At 32.1% G+C, this 15907-nt stretch overlaps 1 protein-coding gene across 1 annotated transcript in view; it reads left to right on the forward strand.

Annotated features, from left to right (window-relative positions):
• Positions 1 to 15907, forward strand: part of LOC134531871 (putative aldehyde dehydrogenase DhaS) — a 41806-nt gene that overhangs the window by 15358 nt on the left and 10541 nt on the right. The window contains exons 6-7 of the mRNA XM_063367877.1: positions 3001 to 3098; positions 6588 to 6785. Of these exons, the coding sequence (XP_063223947.1) occupies positions 3001 to 3098; positions 6588 to 6785 (296 nt within the window). The remainder of the gene's footprint in view (positions 1 to 3000; positions 3099 to 6587; positions 6786 to 15907) is intronic.

Here is a 15907-nt window from a genome sequence, read left to right on the forward strand (position 1 = left end):
AAAAACTGATTTTAAAAATATGAAGTATTCATGGGTAATTTGGTATTCAAATCAAATACAAAGAAATCAGTATTTGCAAAAGCTTATTTTCAGGATACCATCACTACTTGTTAGTTATTGAATTCTTGTATTCATGTTTGCAGTGTATTTTTGTTTTAAATGATCTGTGAAGGAACCACATTTCATAACTGACTTGTTAAAAAATTGGTTCATGTAGCCAGAATATATATTTTTTTCAGATATTATTTTTTTCAAATACTAAGATAAGTCCAAGTGCAACATACTGTGAAATCTCATTATACAGCTCATAAAAAACCCTTAGGATACTTAGTAATGAATGTACTTGATAGTGAATAAAAATTAAAACCCTTTAAAGTGATGAACAAGGCAGGTATGTTATAATGTTCCCGTACCACCTTCAGGTGTTCTCAGTGGCTGTTTGCACTGAGTTGTGCGGACTGGAATAGTGAGTATTCCTACCCACCCTTGTGCTTGAATTGATTTGTCAGGACCATGTCAGCTCAGAGGGAGGACCTAAAAAAAATCTGGATTTTTGTCATAAAAAATGTATTTATCACTTTTTTTTTTTACAAGATTTCTTTAGTCGCCTTCAAAGTACTCTCCATTAGATGCGATGCACTTGTCAAGTCTTTTTTCCCACTGTTTGAAGCATTTCTGGAACTCTTCAACTTTGATATCTTCCAGTGCTCTTTGCGAAGCGGTTTTTTCCACCTCCACATCATCAAAACACTTCCCTTTTAGATTTTTCTTCATTCTCGGGAACAGGAAGTCACACGGGGTTAGGTCTGGTGAATACGGAGGGTGGGGAATGACAAACCATCTCTAAGAGGCCAAATAGCAGTTCATTCGTAAGGTCGTGTGTGCGGGTGTGTTGTTGTGATGAAGGAACCAGTCACCTGATCGCCAAAGTTCCGGGCGTTTCCTCCACACATTCTCTCACAAACGTCTTAAAACTTCCAAATAAAAGTGCTGGTTAACAGTCTGGCCAGGAGAACAAATTCCAGGTGTACCATTCCACATAAAAAAAGACAATGATCATCGTCTTAACATTCGACTTCACTTGTCTTGCTTTTTTTGTTCTGGTGGAGTTGGGAGTCTTCCACTGGCTTGCCGCTTGCTTGGTTTCTGGGTTATATCCGTAACACCAAATCTCTCACCTATAATGACTAAAATGTTTGGATAACTTTCAATCTCTTTTTTCAAATCCTGACTTGAATTCCATCAAATGTTTTTTTGATCCTGTTTGAGAAGGCGAGGAACAAATTTAGCTGAAACACGCCTCATTTGCAATTTCTCAGTCAAAATCTGCTGGCACAAGCTCTAACTCACTTCTGTCTCTTCTGAAATTTCATCAATAGTGAAACAATGATTCTCGTTGATTTTTTGGTAGATTTTTTTCAACGTTTTCATTGTTTCAAGATGTTGAAGGGTGCCCAGAATGAGCATAGTCTTCAACACTTATCTCACCATGTTTAAAGCACCCAAACCACTCAAAAACTTGTGTGCGACTCATGGCATCCTCCTTGAAAGCCTGTTGAAGCATTTGGTAAGCTTCTGTTGCCGATTTTTCAAGCTGGAAACAAAATTTCCAACACACTTTTTGTTTTTTAAATCTGCAATAACATCTTTGCAGGTAAAACACGAGAACAGTTAAAGAAAAACAATACTACGATCAAACGTTATCTTTCAGATTGATGATGTTTGGGCAGCTGTTTAGTGAAGGTATGTATAACCTCATGTAGCGGGAGAACTCACAAAAGGTTTCTTTCCTTGTGGACATGATCGCCAACATGATACACTCATGAGATGGAGGTCGTGGTTTTAATTTCAAGTCCCAGAAAAACTTAAATTAAGGATCTGTGCAAATCTGTAAGTTGTAAATCCCTTCTTCTAACGACCAACATAAAAACTTAAATTTTATTTTATTTTTGACCATAGTACACACCCGCCCCTCGAAGTAATGCTACACGATTAGCGCAGTTTTGAAGTGACAATGCCAATAAATTACAGCATGATATGAAGTAGCATAGTCATAGATTTTAAGTAGCGCTGTTTTCTTTTACATGGGTTTTTATTTCCGTGCGCACACAATGGCTGTAGCAGTTGTGCAGCATTAATACAATGCAACAAATTAATATTGTGATTAATCACCAAACAATATTTTACTTGTTCCTTATCTCCAATGATGCCAATGTGTTCACTGTTCAGCCAATGTTTATTTTACACCATCCTGCATGTCAACAGCAGTTCTGGAGAGTAAAGCTAGAAGCTTTCAGAGCTAGTATACCTAGTGCGTACTAGGATGCACTATTGGCAAATGCACTAGTCAGTGGCAAATCATGGCAGACACACATTTAGTAAACTGAGTCAGGAATTACATTAACAGATTAAATAATATTTTTAATAATAGAAAACATTAAGTTTATCCTTTTTTAATATCTTATTAGAACTAAAATATATCTTCTGTATTAATAATATTATTATTTTGTAACTCAGAAATGTTGTTAGTACATAATTAGGAATGCCCAAGCCATATTATGTAAACAATATGATACGTGAATTTTTAAAATCTAATTTTAGATTGTTTAGTCTGAAAATGGTATTCATTTATTTAAATGTACTTCATTGGGAGCAATGTCTTGATTAAAATGGTAGTAATCAGACATACTTATCTGATTGGAAAACAAATTATTATGATTAACATACTCTCTTATGGGAGAAATGTATTTGATTAGCGCTGTTTTCATTAGCACTCTGTTTTCCTGGAACAAATTAGAGCTTTACTTTGGGAGGTGGGTGTAGTTTCATTCATGGTTATAGTTATTTGATTTTTAATTATATGATCTTTCAGTATGTTTGACTTGCATGCTATATTGTGAATTCGACAATGGTATAGGTTTATTATAAAGTATACAAAAGCTAGACTGGCGTACATGAAGTTCACTTAGTGACTATCTTGTTATTACATCTATTTTTCAGTGCTCAGCGGGAAATCTGTAATGATGGTGTTTGACTCAGCAGACATAGACTCGGCTGTGGATTCTGTCATAGGAGGGGCTTGGTTTAACCAAGGGCAGGTACAGTAAATTGTGTTTTTAGTTATTTCCCCTTTATTTTTACAGTTTTATTACTTTGCTGTGCATTACTGTACTTTGTACACCATGAAACTGTAAATGGTCTGTCAGTGATGAATGTTGCCACTTCAGAAGACAATGTGCAGTTGCTAAGTTGTTCTTCTTTGGTGTTTGGAACATCTCTGGTTTTGGAACAGTTAGTTAATATGCATTGTTAAGTTGTAGGATCGAATAATAAATTTAACAACTAAACATGCAGTGGTTTTGATGCAAATCAAGAAGTTATAACGGAAGCAAGAAGCAAATGTGATGTACCGTGTTTTCTCGCATAATCGTCGCACATTTTATTCTAAAATCAAGTTTGAAAAGTAGGGGTGCAACGATTATGCGGAAATTTTTTTTTGTTAGATAGAGTTATTCATAAAAACAAAACCCATTCATGGAAAGTACGTTTATTTAAAAAGTTAAGTATAAAAGAGCATGCTAAACAATTTAAATTAAGTCATACAACAAAAACCTTTCTTCAACTTTAAATAGAAAAACATCTGTGAACCAAATGCAAGCCGAACGAACGTGTAACTACCGTAGTACACACCACGAAAGAGTGCAGGCTATCAAATGTAGTTAACTCAGCACCTGAATGAGAGCGCGCGTTGTATGCAATCGGTGCAATATCGATATTCGACTACGTGTGCGCGCTCTATATGGGAAGCAACATAACCAAACATTAATAATTGTAAAGGTGTAAAAGTAACAAAATAAAGCATACCCATATGTATTCGTTACTATAACAATTAGTACTCGTTACGTTACTAGTTACTTCTGATACCTCATAACATGCTATGTTATGGTAGAGCAACGAATCGAGTCGTATTGCGTATGTGTACAGTATGACGTCGCGGCATCACAACATTCGTAATTTGTAGAAAACATACTTAAACATTACATACCAAACTGCATAAGGTGCATTTTTTTCACTATTCCATATTTTGAACTAGACTTTTGTTTAAGTCATTCTAAATTTAATTTGATTTAATAGGTAAAGTGTAGAACTACAAGTGAACTGTTCCATAATACGAAAAATGTGAGTAACGAAATGCATTCGTATGTAACGTTTTGTTACTCGTTACTAGATGCAGACGAACAGATGAAGGTTATAACGTTTAAAAAGTCTTTAAAAGAAAATTTACATGTAAGACAACTTCGTATTTTCGTTTATTAAATAAGTAAGTGGTAATGTCTGAATAAATATTAGATATCTATTTTAAAATAAATCGTTTTATATGGAAAAAAATACCCACACAAAGTGCTTGGAATCTAATAGCGGGACCAAAAACATCATGCAACGTTACGCGAGAGGTTGTTTTTAATCCAAATTTTGATGCCCTAAAATATGGGTGTGACGATTATGCGAGTGCGATGATTATGCGATAAAGGAGGGTAATGCCCCTTCACCTAACACTTCTATTCCTGAAGTACTTTCTTCGTTACAAAATTACGTTCGGACTTAATACATCATCTTTATTTTCAAATAATGTGAAAGTTACTAGAGGCAATATCAGGGGTGGCTTCAGGGCCAGACGGACCGTGAGACTGCCTGGGGCACTGGTTCTTTGGGGGGTGCCTAACGAGGTGAAAAATGTTTGTTACTTGTTTTAAGATATCTTTCATAATTAAAAATAAATATATTCCAAAATGTTTGTTATTTGGATTACATCTACACCTACAATAAATGGTTTGCTAAAATTACTGTGAAAACCACATCTAGTGTCCTCAGTAGTATTCAAAACAACTCATTAAGTCATTAAAACTGAAAAAAAAAAAATTCACTAATTATACAAGCACTACACGAATCCCAACTTTTACTCCTTGTTTTCTCATTCTTGTATCTCGTAAAGAGTAAGTTACTCATTTCGAGAGATAAAATATTTTGGTTTCAAAATTTTAACAATCAAATTAAACAGAATCCCAAAAAATTCTGGAAATATGTACAATTTATGAGGAAGGGCTGCTAACAATGCCTGTCCCTTAAGGTCAATGATTCTGTCACAAATAACCCTGTACATATTGCTAACTGTTTTGCTTAATATTTCTCTAGTGTCTATGTAACCTCACCCTGCAACAACAATCCACCAACTTCAAACTTTAATAGTCGTTCCATCCCTTTGGCTAATATCACTGAGAGTTTTATTTTCTAGAGTAAAAAAAAACATTAAAATAAACTTTGTCAAGAGATCCAGATGGCATTCCAAGTTTTATTATAAAATTCTGCTCTCTAATGCTTGTTCCTCTTCTACAACATATCTTTGATAGTAGTATTTACCCTTGCAAATGAACGCTTGCTAAGATAATTCCTATTGTATACATAAAAAAGATAATGAGTTAAATGTTCCTAATTGTAGGCTAAATTTACCTTTAAATGGCTTTGCTTGAATCTTTGATAAAAGAATTTTTTAAAATTTAGAATTCAATTTAAAAAATAGACTCACTGACTCCCAGCATGGCTTTAGAACTTGTAAAACAATCATGACAAACTTAGTTTCATTTCTTAACCCGATCAAGTCAATGCTTATTACTTTGATTTAGCTAAAGCATTTAATCATCACATTCTACTCACTATATGTGCTAATATGGCTTAAGTGACAATTACATATCTTGGTTATCTAGTTATCTGAATAACATAAATTTTTATGTATAAATACAAAATGTACACTCTAATCTACATTTGACTATTTCTGGCATTCACCTTTTTATTGTTTCTTTTCAGTATCTACATTAATGACATAATAATAGCAATAAATTATTCAGCTGACACTATTTTTGGTGATGACTTTATAATACACAGGAAAATATCATTTTAACATGATTGCTTTCTACTTCAGTGTGATATTTCTGTGGTTATAAAATGGTGCAACTAAAACTTGGTTCATCTTAATATTGAAAAAAAATACTACCACCACCTTCTCAAGAAAATTTCATCAAATTGTTTGTGATTTCAAACTTGAGAATTCATCTATTTTGAAGTCACATTATGTTAAAGATTTAGGCATTTTACTTGATTCACCCTCCCTCTAGATCCAAACTTGAATATGGTTCTATAGTTGGAATATTATCAATAATTCCAATATCAAAAAAACCTAATAAAGTACAAATTTAATTATCTATAAGCAATAAGCAATCTGTGACTTCTTACCTAGAGCAGAAAATACTATAAGCTGCCACTGGGCAATATAGATTTACTTGTAACTTTATTTGAAACATTTATGTATAATTTTGCATACAGTGTAAATATAAAAAGAAATACTAGCCTACTTGCTGCATTATCTTTTTTACAACTTATTTTCCTTTAGTTAACTTATGAAATACTGTTGTACTAAAGAAGTTCTAGTGTACATGAGTAAATATGAAAGATAATAAAGTTTTAACTTTGACCTGGCTGAATAGGATATGCTTATGGGTATTGTGTAGCATGATGTTTTGTTTCACTTCCAGGTCCCATGGGCCATTACTAAGTTGCTCGTGCAGGAGTCCATATTCACAGAATTTTTGGACAAGCTTAAGGTAAAAATGGAGGGAGTCAAAGTTGGAACATCGTTCAACAAGATGGCGAATGTTGGTCAACCATTCACAGTCGAAGTTGTAACAGAAGTCAACCGGATTGTTGCCAAAGCCCGTGAGAAAGGTTTGCAGGTAATTAAATTAATCATTAATTACTTAGACAAAGTATAAATTCAAAACTGTCTTATTTCAGTGATTTGTTTCATAGTGGGTCTTGGAAAATCATTTACTAAGAAATAATTACTAATTTTCTAGCTTCTGTATGTGGTAATAATGGTGGCAACATCCAGGTAAAATTATTACATTTTTTTTCTTTTTGAAAATAAGATGTTTTATTAACCACCAAGGTGTGTTGTGTTAAATTGCTGACCTCAAGTGCTAAAATTATTTAGTTAATTTTCCCCCTCCTCCTGCCCATCCAGAATAATTTAGTTAAATTCTTGCATCAGAAAAGTTTATCGCTATAATCAATGCCCCCTGGAATAAATTTTCTTTGAATTAAAAAAAAAATTAGTATTAATTCATAGTGTTATTGCAATTATTGGACATACATGAGAAATCAATAAACTATATAGAAAATTTTAAATGTGTGCTTAATTTTTTTTTTTTTTATAATTTTTGACAGAACATTGCTGAAAAAATGTTTTACAATTTACAGTTTTATAATGAAAGTTTATGCAAGTTTTGTAAAATAAAACTATGTATGTCTACCACAAAATGTTTATATTAGAAGAAGATCAAACAGTTAAGTTATATTAAAAACTTAGCATGGCAATATTTTAAAATTTATAGAACATATTTATTACTCATGCATCAAGGCCATGCTACTTTTGATGTTTCCATGAAGAAATTGTGTTTATTACATGTGGCCTAAAATAAATTTCGCCAGGAATAATTACAATTTTACACTAATAGTTCTTTCAATGAAATACTCTAAAGCATGAATGAATGCATAGTGAAAGATCACATTCAGTGCACATCCAGGAATTGTCTTGCACTTTTTAGAGGTGGATGGGAATGACATTTTTACTTTGGAACGGAATTTGGTTAGGAAAGATAATCAGGATTGTGAGCAACAGCATTGAAATTGTCACTTAACTTGGTATACAGAAAAAAATTATTTAGTATAAAAATTTCCTTCGTAAACCATCTCATCCATTCTATAAACCATTAATAATCCAAATGATACACAAATAATATTGATACATAAGGACAAATAATAAGTAACACATAATGGAAATAAAAACAAACATCTTATTCCCTATTCTACTGCAAATTTTCATGAAGAAATACTTATAAATGTTCACTGGTTATTGACAATATTTCCAGCACTAGAGATACAACTTCATGGCACTTTAATTCAGTATATTTCTAATACGAATGAGTAGATACAAAAATTACCAGAAACCAATTTCCTACCACAATTAAATGATTTTTTGTTGTTGTTGATGTGATAATCACACTCAAAATTGTGTTGTGTTCAGGAATAGTGAAAAATTCAATATTATAGACTACTAGCCACTTATTTAAAAATAACTCTCCTATAACTACAAATGTTTGGTTCCGTCCTTTTTTCTGTACAGAGATTTTAGCATAAACATTAATCACACACATTTATTGACAAAAATACACTTTATTGAAATCCGTAACAATTTTTACAAGAACATATGTACACTCAACATGGTGACCAACTAAACTTAATACCAAACAGAGAAGCCCACGTGCAAGTAGAAAAAACATTTCAAGAGAGCCATTTGTCATTACTTGGACTGACCAAAATGCAAGGACAGAAAATCTCTGAGCTATTATGTTCTATTTATAATTAAACAAAAAAAACTTTATTCCAAACATTTTAGAACTGTGATGAAATTATTGCTGCAAGACTGATAAGATACCTAATTCTGTAGATGTAATTAGTCTTTCATCTCTTAATAAACTGGCATGGAAGTTGCAGCTTGTTTTCAAAAGGACTTCCAATTAATTTTTTCCCTAGATGAAGTCAAAATGCCAATGACTCATCTAGCTATGCCATTCAGGGCTTGCCTTCTCAGTAGTGTGCCATCTCAGAAAAAAAAAACAGTACAATTGGCTGCTATTAAAATATACATTGGATCTAGTTTCACAGTTAAACAATTAAACAGAGGCAGGAGATGCAAACAGTGGCACACCTCTTTTCTTTAGGCGGCATCTCTTAACACCATCACTTTGATGCTTAGCAGCCATGTTAGTACCTATATTTTTTTATTTTACTATTTGTTGATCTTTCTAAGATCTTAAAATAGTATCTTTTAATAGTTTTGGACATTTTTAAAGAAAAAAAAATTCTAAACCCCAGTTATTATTTTTACAGGAAAAATTATCTGTAACAGTCTGTTACTATTAAAAAACAAACACTCCATTAATTATGTTTGGTCAAACAGAGCCAAAAAATTTAATATTAAATGATAAAAAAATTGTATGGCCAAATTTCTTAAATGTAAGAATTGGAATATTACCAGATGATGCTCTTGATAAAATTCAACAGGAAAGCTTACTTCCAAAATTCTCATTCCAAATTTTCCTTCACAAAATACAATTGTTTCAGGTACGTTAAAAAAAATTCTCAATACATTACAGAGTTATGTCTAAAATGTTTGTATTCTTTGTGTATATCTGGCAACAGAGCACACAAGAACAAGGATGGCACTAATAGCAGATACTTTACATTGGAAAAAGATAGTAAACACACATTTGAATGCACACTTCAATCTAATGATGAGACACGCTATACTAAATGTCAGCAATATCTGCAATATCGGCTTCTGCTGATCCAATTCGACATAGCTGTAATGCTTAACACCATGCTTCATGTGCTTCATTAGTTTTGGCTGTTTATTGGCAAACAAGTGTTCTGGCCAAAAATTTGTTTTTGCACAGCTAGTGTGTGCCGTATTCAGTAACCATCTACACATGAAATCTCAATGTGGCTTTCTAACAAAACATACTTTTTACTGTTAACTACAGTAGACACAACACTTTTAATATCGGTTTCCTTCCAAATGTGCTCCATATCAAAGAACATTTTGTTATTAATTTAATTAACTAATGATAGTTAGTTCTCAGATAAAATGCAAAAACCAGGTAGGAAGAAATATCACTGGTTGTAGGCATATATGTATATAATACAGGAACACAGGTAAATGATCCCAAACAGCATCTCTACAAATTTTTTTTTCAGTATACTCTTATCAGTTTTTTATCATGTCAAGTAAATGCATCAGCATTTTTTAGGCTATAAATTTAATGTTTGTGAGCATCCACAAATTGCAAGGAAGACAAATAAGCAACCACGATCTAGATAAAAAAAATAGTAGGTAGGTGGTTTCTACTAACTCAAATATGTTGCTTTACTTAAAACCTACTAATAGATACTGTATTTGGTCACTGTAATCAGAAAACCCAGAATCCGTTATCTTATTTATTTAGAAAGGGGAAGCCCATTCTTTAAGAAACAATTCACAACAAGAAACAGAGGATATTAATATTGATGCAAACAATATTTATTAATGTCTGAAAGTGAAAAATTATTATGACACTGGTATATCTGGGAGGTGTCTGCAATGATCAGGTTCAATACAGAATATAAAATTAAACAAAAGCTTGTTAGGTACCCGATTTAAGAACAATCTCTCCTTACATCCTCACATTTTGACTTTCCGAGGTTTTACATTCATTACTTTCCTGGAAACCTCAGAGAATGTTCATTGAGTATTTAATTATGCTTTGTGAAAGATTGTTGATTCCTGTAGAAGTTAAAAACCATGGTCCTTTTTTTAATATGCTGAAGGTAATACATACCCTCAAAATATTTGCAACTTAAAATACAAGACAGCACAATAGTTTAAACAGATTCAAAAAAATATCAAGGTAAATAAAAATAATCATATGTAGAGAAAAATAAAAATACAGTATTAAATGATAGCAGAAAACCCTGGCACAGCAAAAAAAAAGACACAATAGAATGTTTTCATGATAACATGCTAAATTGAACCCAGAACACTGATACAACACACTAGAGTACAATACTATGCTGAAAAAAATGCCCACATTGGAAAATATTTGAAGTATTAAAATAAGGCCTATGAAAATAAGCCTTTAACAAAGTAAATTAACAAAGCAACAAACACTACATAAATATAACTATAATTTCAAACCTACAAATGCAAAATATTTGTTACAATTTTTATAGTTTGTTTTTTAAATACTTTGTCCTGTGGAGTAGACACTTCTTTTATTTATTTATATATATATAATATATATAAATATATATATATTTATATATATAATATATATATTTATATATAATATATATATAATATATATATTATATATATTATATATATATTATATATATATATTATATATATAGAGAGAGAGCGAGCGAGAGAGAGAGAGGGAGTTCAGAAATTAATTCCATGTAATACTTTGACGAAAAATATATTTTCCAATAAAAAGAAGAATTAAAGCATTATTTCACCCCATACATTCCTAGAACCAAGATTTATGGTGTTATAAATACAAATTTCATCATTAGAAATTTTCATTTTCTCCTGTGTTGTTATTGAAAATTAAAACATGTAATTCTATGTACATTCTAAGCACAGTTGCATTGGATCAAATATAGTATTGTGCATAAATATGTAAAAATTACTTGAAATGTGGCATGTAACATTTTTAGCAGTCGGAAAACATACTTGATTGAATGTGTGGTTTAAACTTCTTTCTGGTGGTGTTGTTTCAGATTTAAATATTTTGCATTTTTCCACTCTTTTTTTTATTACAATACTATAGATATGAATCAAAATATAAATGTTGATAGCCCAAAATTCTTATTTATACATTTCTTTGTGATTTTTCTTTGTAGGACTTGAGCTGTCTGAATGGTATTAGTGGAAGAAGACTTTTTTTTAAATTCAACTTTTTTTTGTCTACTTTTCCAATATAGTGATGTCGACCCGGGGCTACATGCCGATGTGACGCGTAACACCTCAGCATTGGGTTTCAATACTCTAAAGCTGCCAAAAGAAATTAAACAGGATGATTTTTTTCAATATTGCATTGTTAAGGGACAAGTTCAATCAAAATACAACAATAGCTACTGGTACAAAGTTGGGTATCAGAACAGCAGTTCGCCTGGAGTTGTCTGAAAAAGAGGATGGCACTATCATTAAAATGTCTAAGATGTATAATGGCAGTTTGGAACCCATATCAGTGAGAAAGACAGGGCATCCAACCAGCTTCCTGGAGTGTTTCAAAGGATGTCTTCCAATTAAGTATGGTTCTGTCAGACCAATTGAAGAAACCAAACTGAAAGATGTACTGTCATATCTTCCCTGTATACCTCTAGCACACCATGAATTTTACAAGAACTTTAAAGTTAAGCACAAAGCCTTATTTTATGAATATAGTTCTCTAATGAATGCTTAGTGACCAAAGCACACACAAAAAAATTATTTTTGAATGCTTAAGTATTTCAGACAAACTATTTCAATATTAATAAGTTTTAAAAGTTATAAAACTAAGTTATTTGTTACTATTGTCTGAATTTATATTAGGAATAAGGGTTTTTATTAATTTGATATAAAAGCAGTGTTAACTGAATTAGTGTACATATGCATGTAGACTATGGTAACTGCAGAAATTTAATGAACCAAACTTCCAAAAAATATTTAATTCAAACATGTAAAAAATAAATTTACATTTTTTGCTGATTTTGTATATCTCTAGTTACAATAAAAGTAAAAAAAAAAATACAAAAATTTTCACTTTACAATTTATTAATGCTCACAAGATTTTTGTAAAAACACGTAATACTGTATCTTAATAGTAGTAATGTTACTTACCATATTTTACATCCGAATCCTTCAAATGTTTTCATAGCTGATTGACATTATTAGATATTTTCTATTATTTTAATTTAAGGCTGTAAGTAATGGAAGTAGGTTCCTTTAAAGTATTAAGAGACATTAGTTGTAATACTAAACTCCATTAATTATGCAAGAAAAACTTTAAAGCCAATCTTAATTTGACCTCAAATTTGGTTTAAATCTATTTTGTGACTTTAAGATTTATTTAGTTCAAAACTATTATGATATTTTCCCAAACATTTTTAATTTGGAACATTGGATGTGGTTCCTAGTGAAAGACAAAAGATTTATAGTTTTATCAGTTTAATTTGTGCGGTATATCGAAAATTTATGGCAAAGGTACATTGAACAAACCACCTAAATGAAAATGAGTACAAATATCCATGTACTTTCATTAATGTTTCAATAAGCTGGCATTAGTTTTTTTTTCCTTCTAAATAATTTGTAATACACGTAATATAATTGAAACAATAATTGTGAAAACATGTTTAATTTTTCTGCTACAGTATATATGTGAAGACATCATTACTGTAGTTGCACCAATGTAAAAATGAAGGTTGCTTAGGCTAAAGTAAATTTAAAATATTGCTAGCCTAAGCAAAAATTCAAAATTATGAAACTTCTCTATTTTTAAGGTATAAAGAGTGAAGTATTGCAATTATGAGAGCTGATACTTGATGTTCTCGTAAGGAATACAGATATTGGCCAAATAATGGTATAAATGTTCAAAATTACCCAGTTGTATGTTGACTGGTTCTCTTCTCCGTTAATTGCGGTTAGCAAATATTTTCCAGAACAAACATGTTGAAATGGGCTACTACAATATTCTGCTCTTTAAGAAAACATCTTAAGAATCAATCATTTTTAAATTTTCTCACAGTGCAAATTGAAGAAAAATAAGTCTGATTTGACTTCACTACAAGTCAAGCTCAAAATAGTATACTACTTTTGTGATAGCAGATACATAATTGTTTTGGAGTGTGTAAATATTGTCCCGTGTGAATGTATTAGGCATAAAATATTACTACTCTTAGTTCTCTACAATTGTGGTATGTTACAAAAATATAAATATTAGTTCATAAAAAAATATCTATAAAGTCCACATTTGAAACATTTAAAATGTAGTATAAAAAAATTATTCTTTATTTAAAATAGTTGACATTCACCCTTAGGGCCTTAAGGATGTCAAAACTTACTTGGAAAACTGACCCTAAAAAGTAAACTTCCGGCACTAAATTTATAATGTAAAAAAAAAAAACTTATTACATGCTTACTTCTTAGAGTCAAAAACACTGTATGTGTACCAATGTTCTAGATTAAATACAAGACCACCCAACAGTCAGGTACTCAATGCTTACAAAATTAGAATTAGATGAAAACAAGAATGCCATCTCAAATAGCAAGTTAATGGCCATATCCTGGAAGAAAAGACAGTAAGGTAATCGAACTACTAGATCGAGATGTCTTCTGTACATAGCCAAATGAAGCCTGCTTGCATCACAAACCACAAAGTTCTTCTGGGTTAAGATTACTTTTGAGTTGAAGTAAGGGCAGTTTTTGTCCAAGAAATAGACAGGTATCAAAGAACAATATTGTGCACAGAGAACTGCTAATTACTTGAGAATCATCTTCCGTACAATTTATGCATCGACTTAGTATTAGCGGAGTGTCAGATGAAAGTTTTTTTTTAGTAAATAATTAACATTTTGTAACTAAATAATATATTACAGGCTTTTATGGCCATTGTCTAGTAAACTATTATGGCTTGCAAGGTTGAGCCAAGTCGAAGTTGTATTGTGCATCAAAGTTTTGTTCTGCATTGCCTGCTGCAATGCAGAGACACGTCTTGGGCTTGCTGCTGGATTATATTCATTGGGTCAGGTTTGAAAACCCCTACACACAACATTTTTTAACTCTGTCTACTTTTGTAATTCTTTGGCTTGCAGACACTGAATTTATCAAATGCCACCACTTTCACCAATTGAATTGCCCATCTTCTGCTAGCTGAGGAGATGAAGCAAGCAGCTAACAGCATTTCAAGAGTGACACATTCATCACTACTACTCGGCACCACCATGAGTTCTGGAGACTAGGCCTGTGCGAATATTCAAATTTTTGAATACAAATAGTTTATTATTTGTATAATATTAATATAATATTTTGTTATCAAGTTTGAAATGTCACAAATATGCCGTGTTTTGAATAATTCACGTGATTTTTCCAGTACTGTTAATTGAGATATTAATGAAAAAAAGATTTTAATACTCGTTGCATGTTTAAAACATTGCTTATTGTAGATTTTTTAATCATAAAGTCCCATTAAAACTTAAAAAAAAAGTTATTTATATCACACACATTATTTACCTACACAGTGAACATTGATATACAACAAACTCACAAGGTATGCTATGTCAAATACATATTCCTAAACAAATAAACATTTGTTATTTCAAAATGTTGGTATTCAATTTGACCTCGAATATTAACACTTTGAAATAATGAATATTTGTTTGTTACAAACAATATGGTTTTGGATACCATATAAAATTAGCAGAAGTTGTGTTTATAATATTGCGTAACTAAAATACAGTTTTCCTGGCTGCCGTTAACAAGACAAATATGAGAATAATTAGAGTTTAAATACGTAAATGTGATCTCATTTAAACAATAATTTGAAACAATACATTAAAAAATAAAATTCACATTTTTTGTGTAATGGATCATATTTGGTAGTATGTAGTTCAAAAATATTTTATGGATCAATATATAAGAGAAGCAGGTTCTGGGAAAAGGCAAATAGAAACTGAATTGAAATATTGGTTGGTTTGGTTAAGTTAAGCTAGCTGCATAAATTTAAAAAAAAAAAAAACCTTTCTAATTTTAAATTTCTTAATAAAATTTAAGTATAATATAGTTAAGAACATGAGGAAGGCCGCGACACGTGCAGGTGCAGACCTGGCTGGTGGCCCCACATGGCCACTGACGTCACGTGGCCGCCGCAACATGACGTGCCGCGCGTGCCTGGAAGATTACAAGGATTGTCGCTTCCCCCCTCCTTCCCTCCATGGTGCTGATAGCTAGACACCTGACACCTGACAGCTGGGGGAGTTCCGCCCGCCACCTACAGCTGCCGACGCGTGTCTAGAGATTTCTCGCGTCGGGTCGGCGCGGAATGACGCGACTGGCCCTAGCCACGCTCGTGAATTCTAGAAGGGCGCCTGGGCCTAGATATAAGTCCGGGACGCCGGCCTCCGGGGGGAGTTCAGCTGGGAGCTGGGAGTTTTCCCGCGGCGGAGTTTCCGGGGCGATAGTGGCGCGGGTGCGGCAGAGCGGCAAAGTCCTTGGACG

This window comes from Bacillus rossius, chromosome 5 (assembly GCF_032445375.1).
Source record: "Bacillus rossius redtenbacheri isolate Brsri chromosome 5, Brsri_v3, whole genome shotgun sequence".
Taxonomy (NCBI): Eukaryota; Metazoa; Arthropoda; class Insecta; order Phasmatodea; family Bacillidae; genus Bacillus; species Bacillus rossius.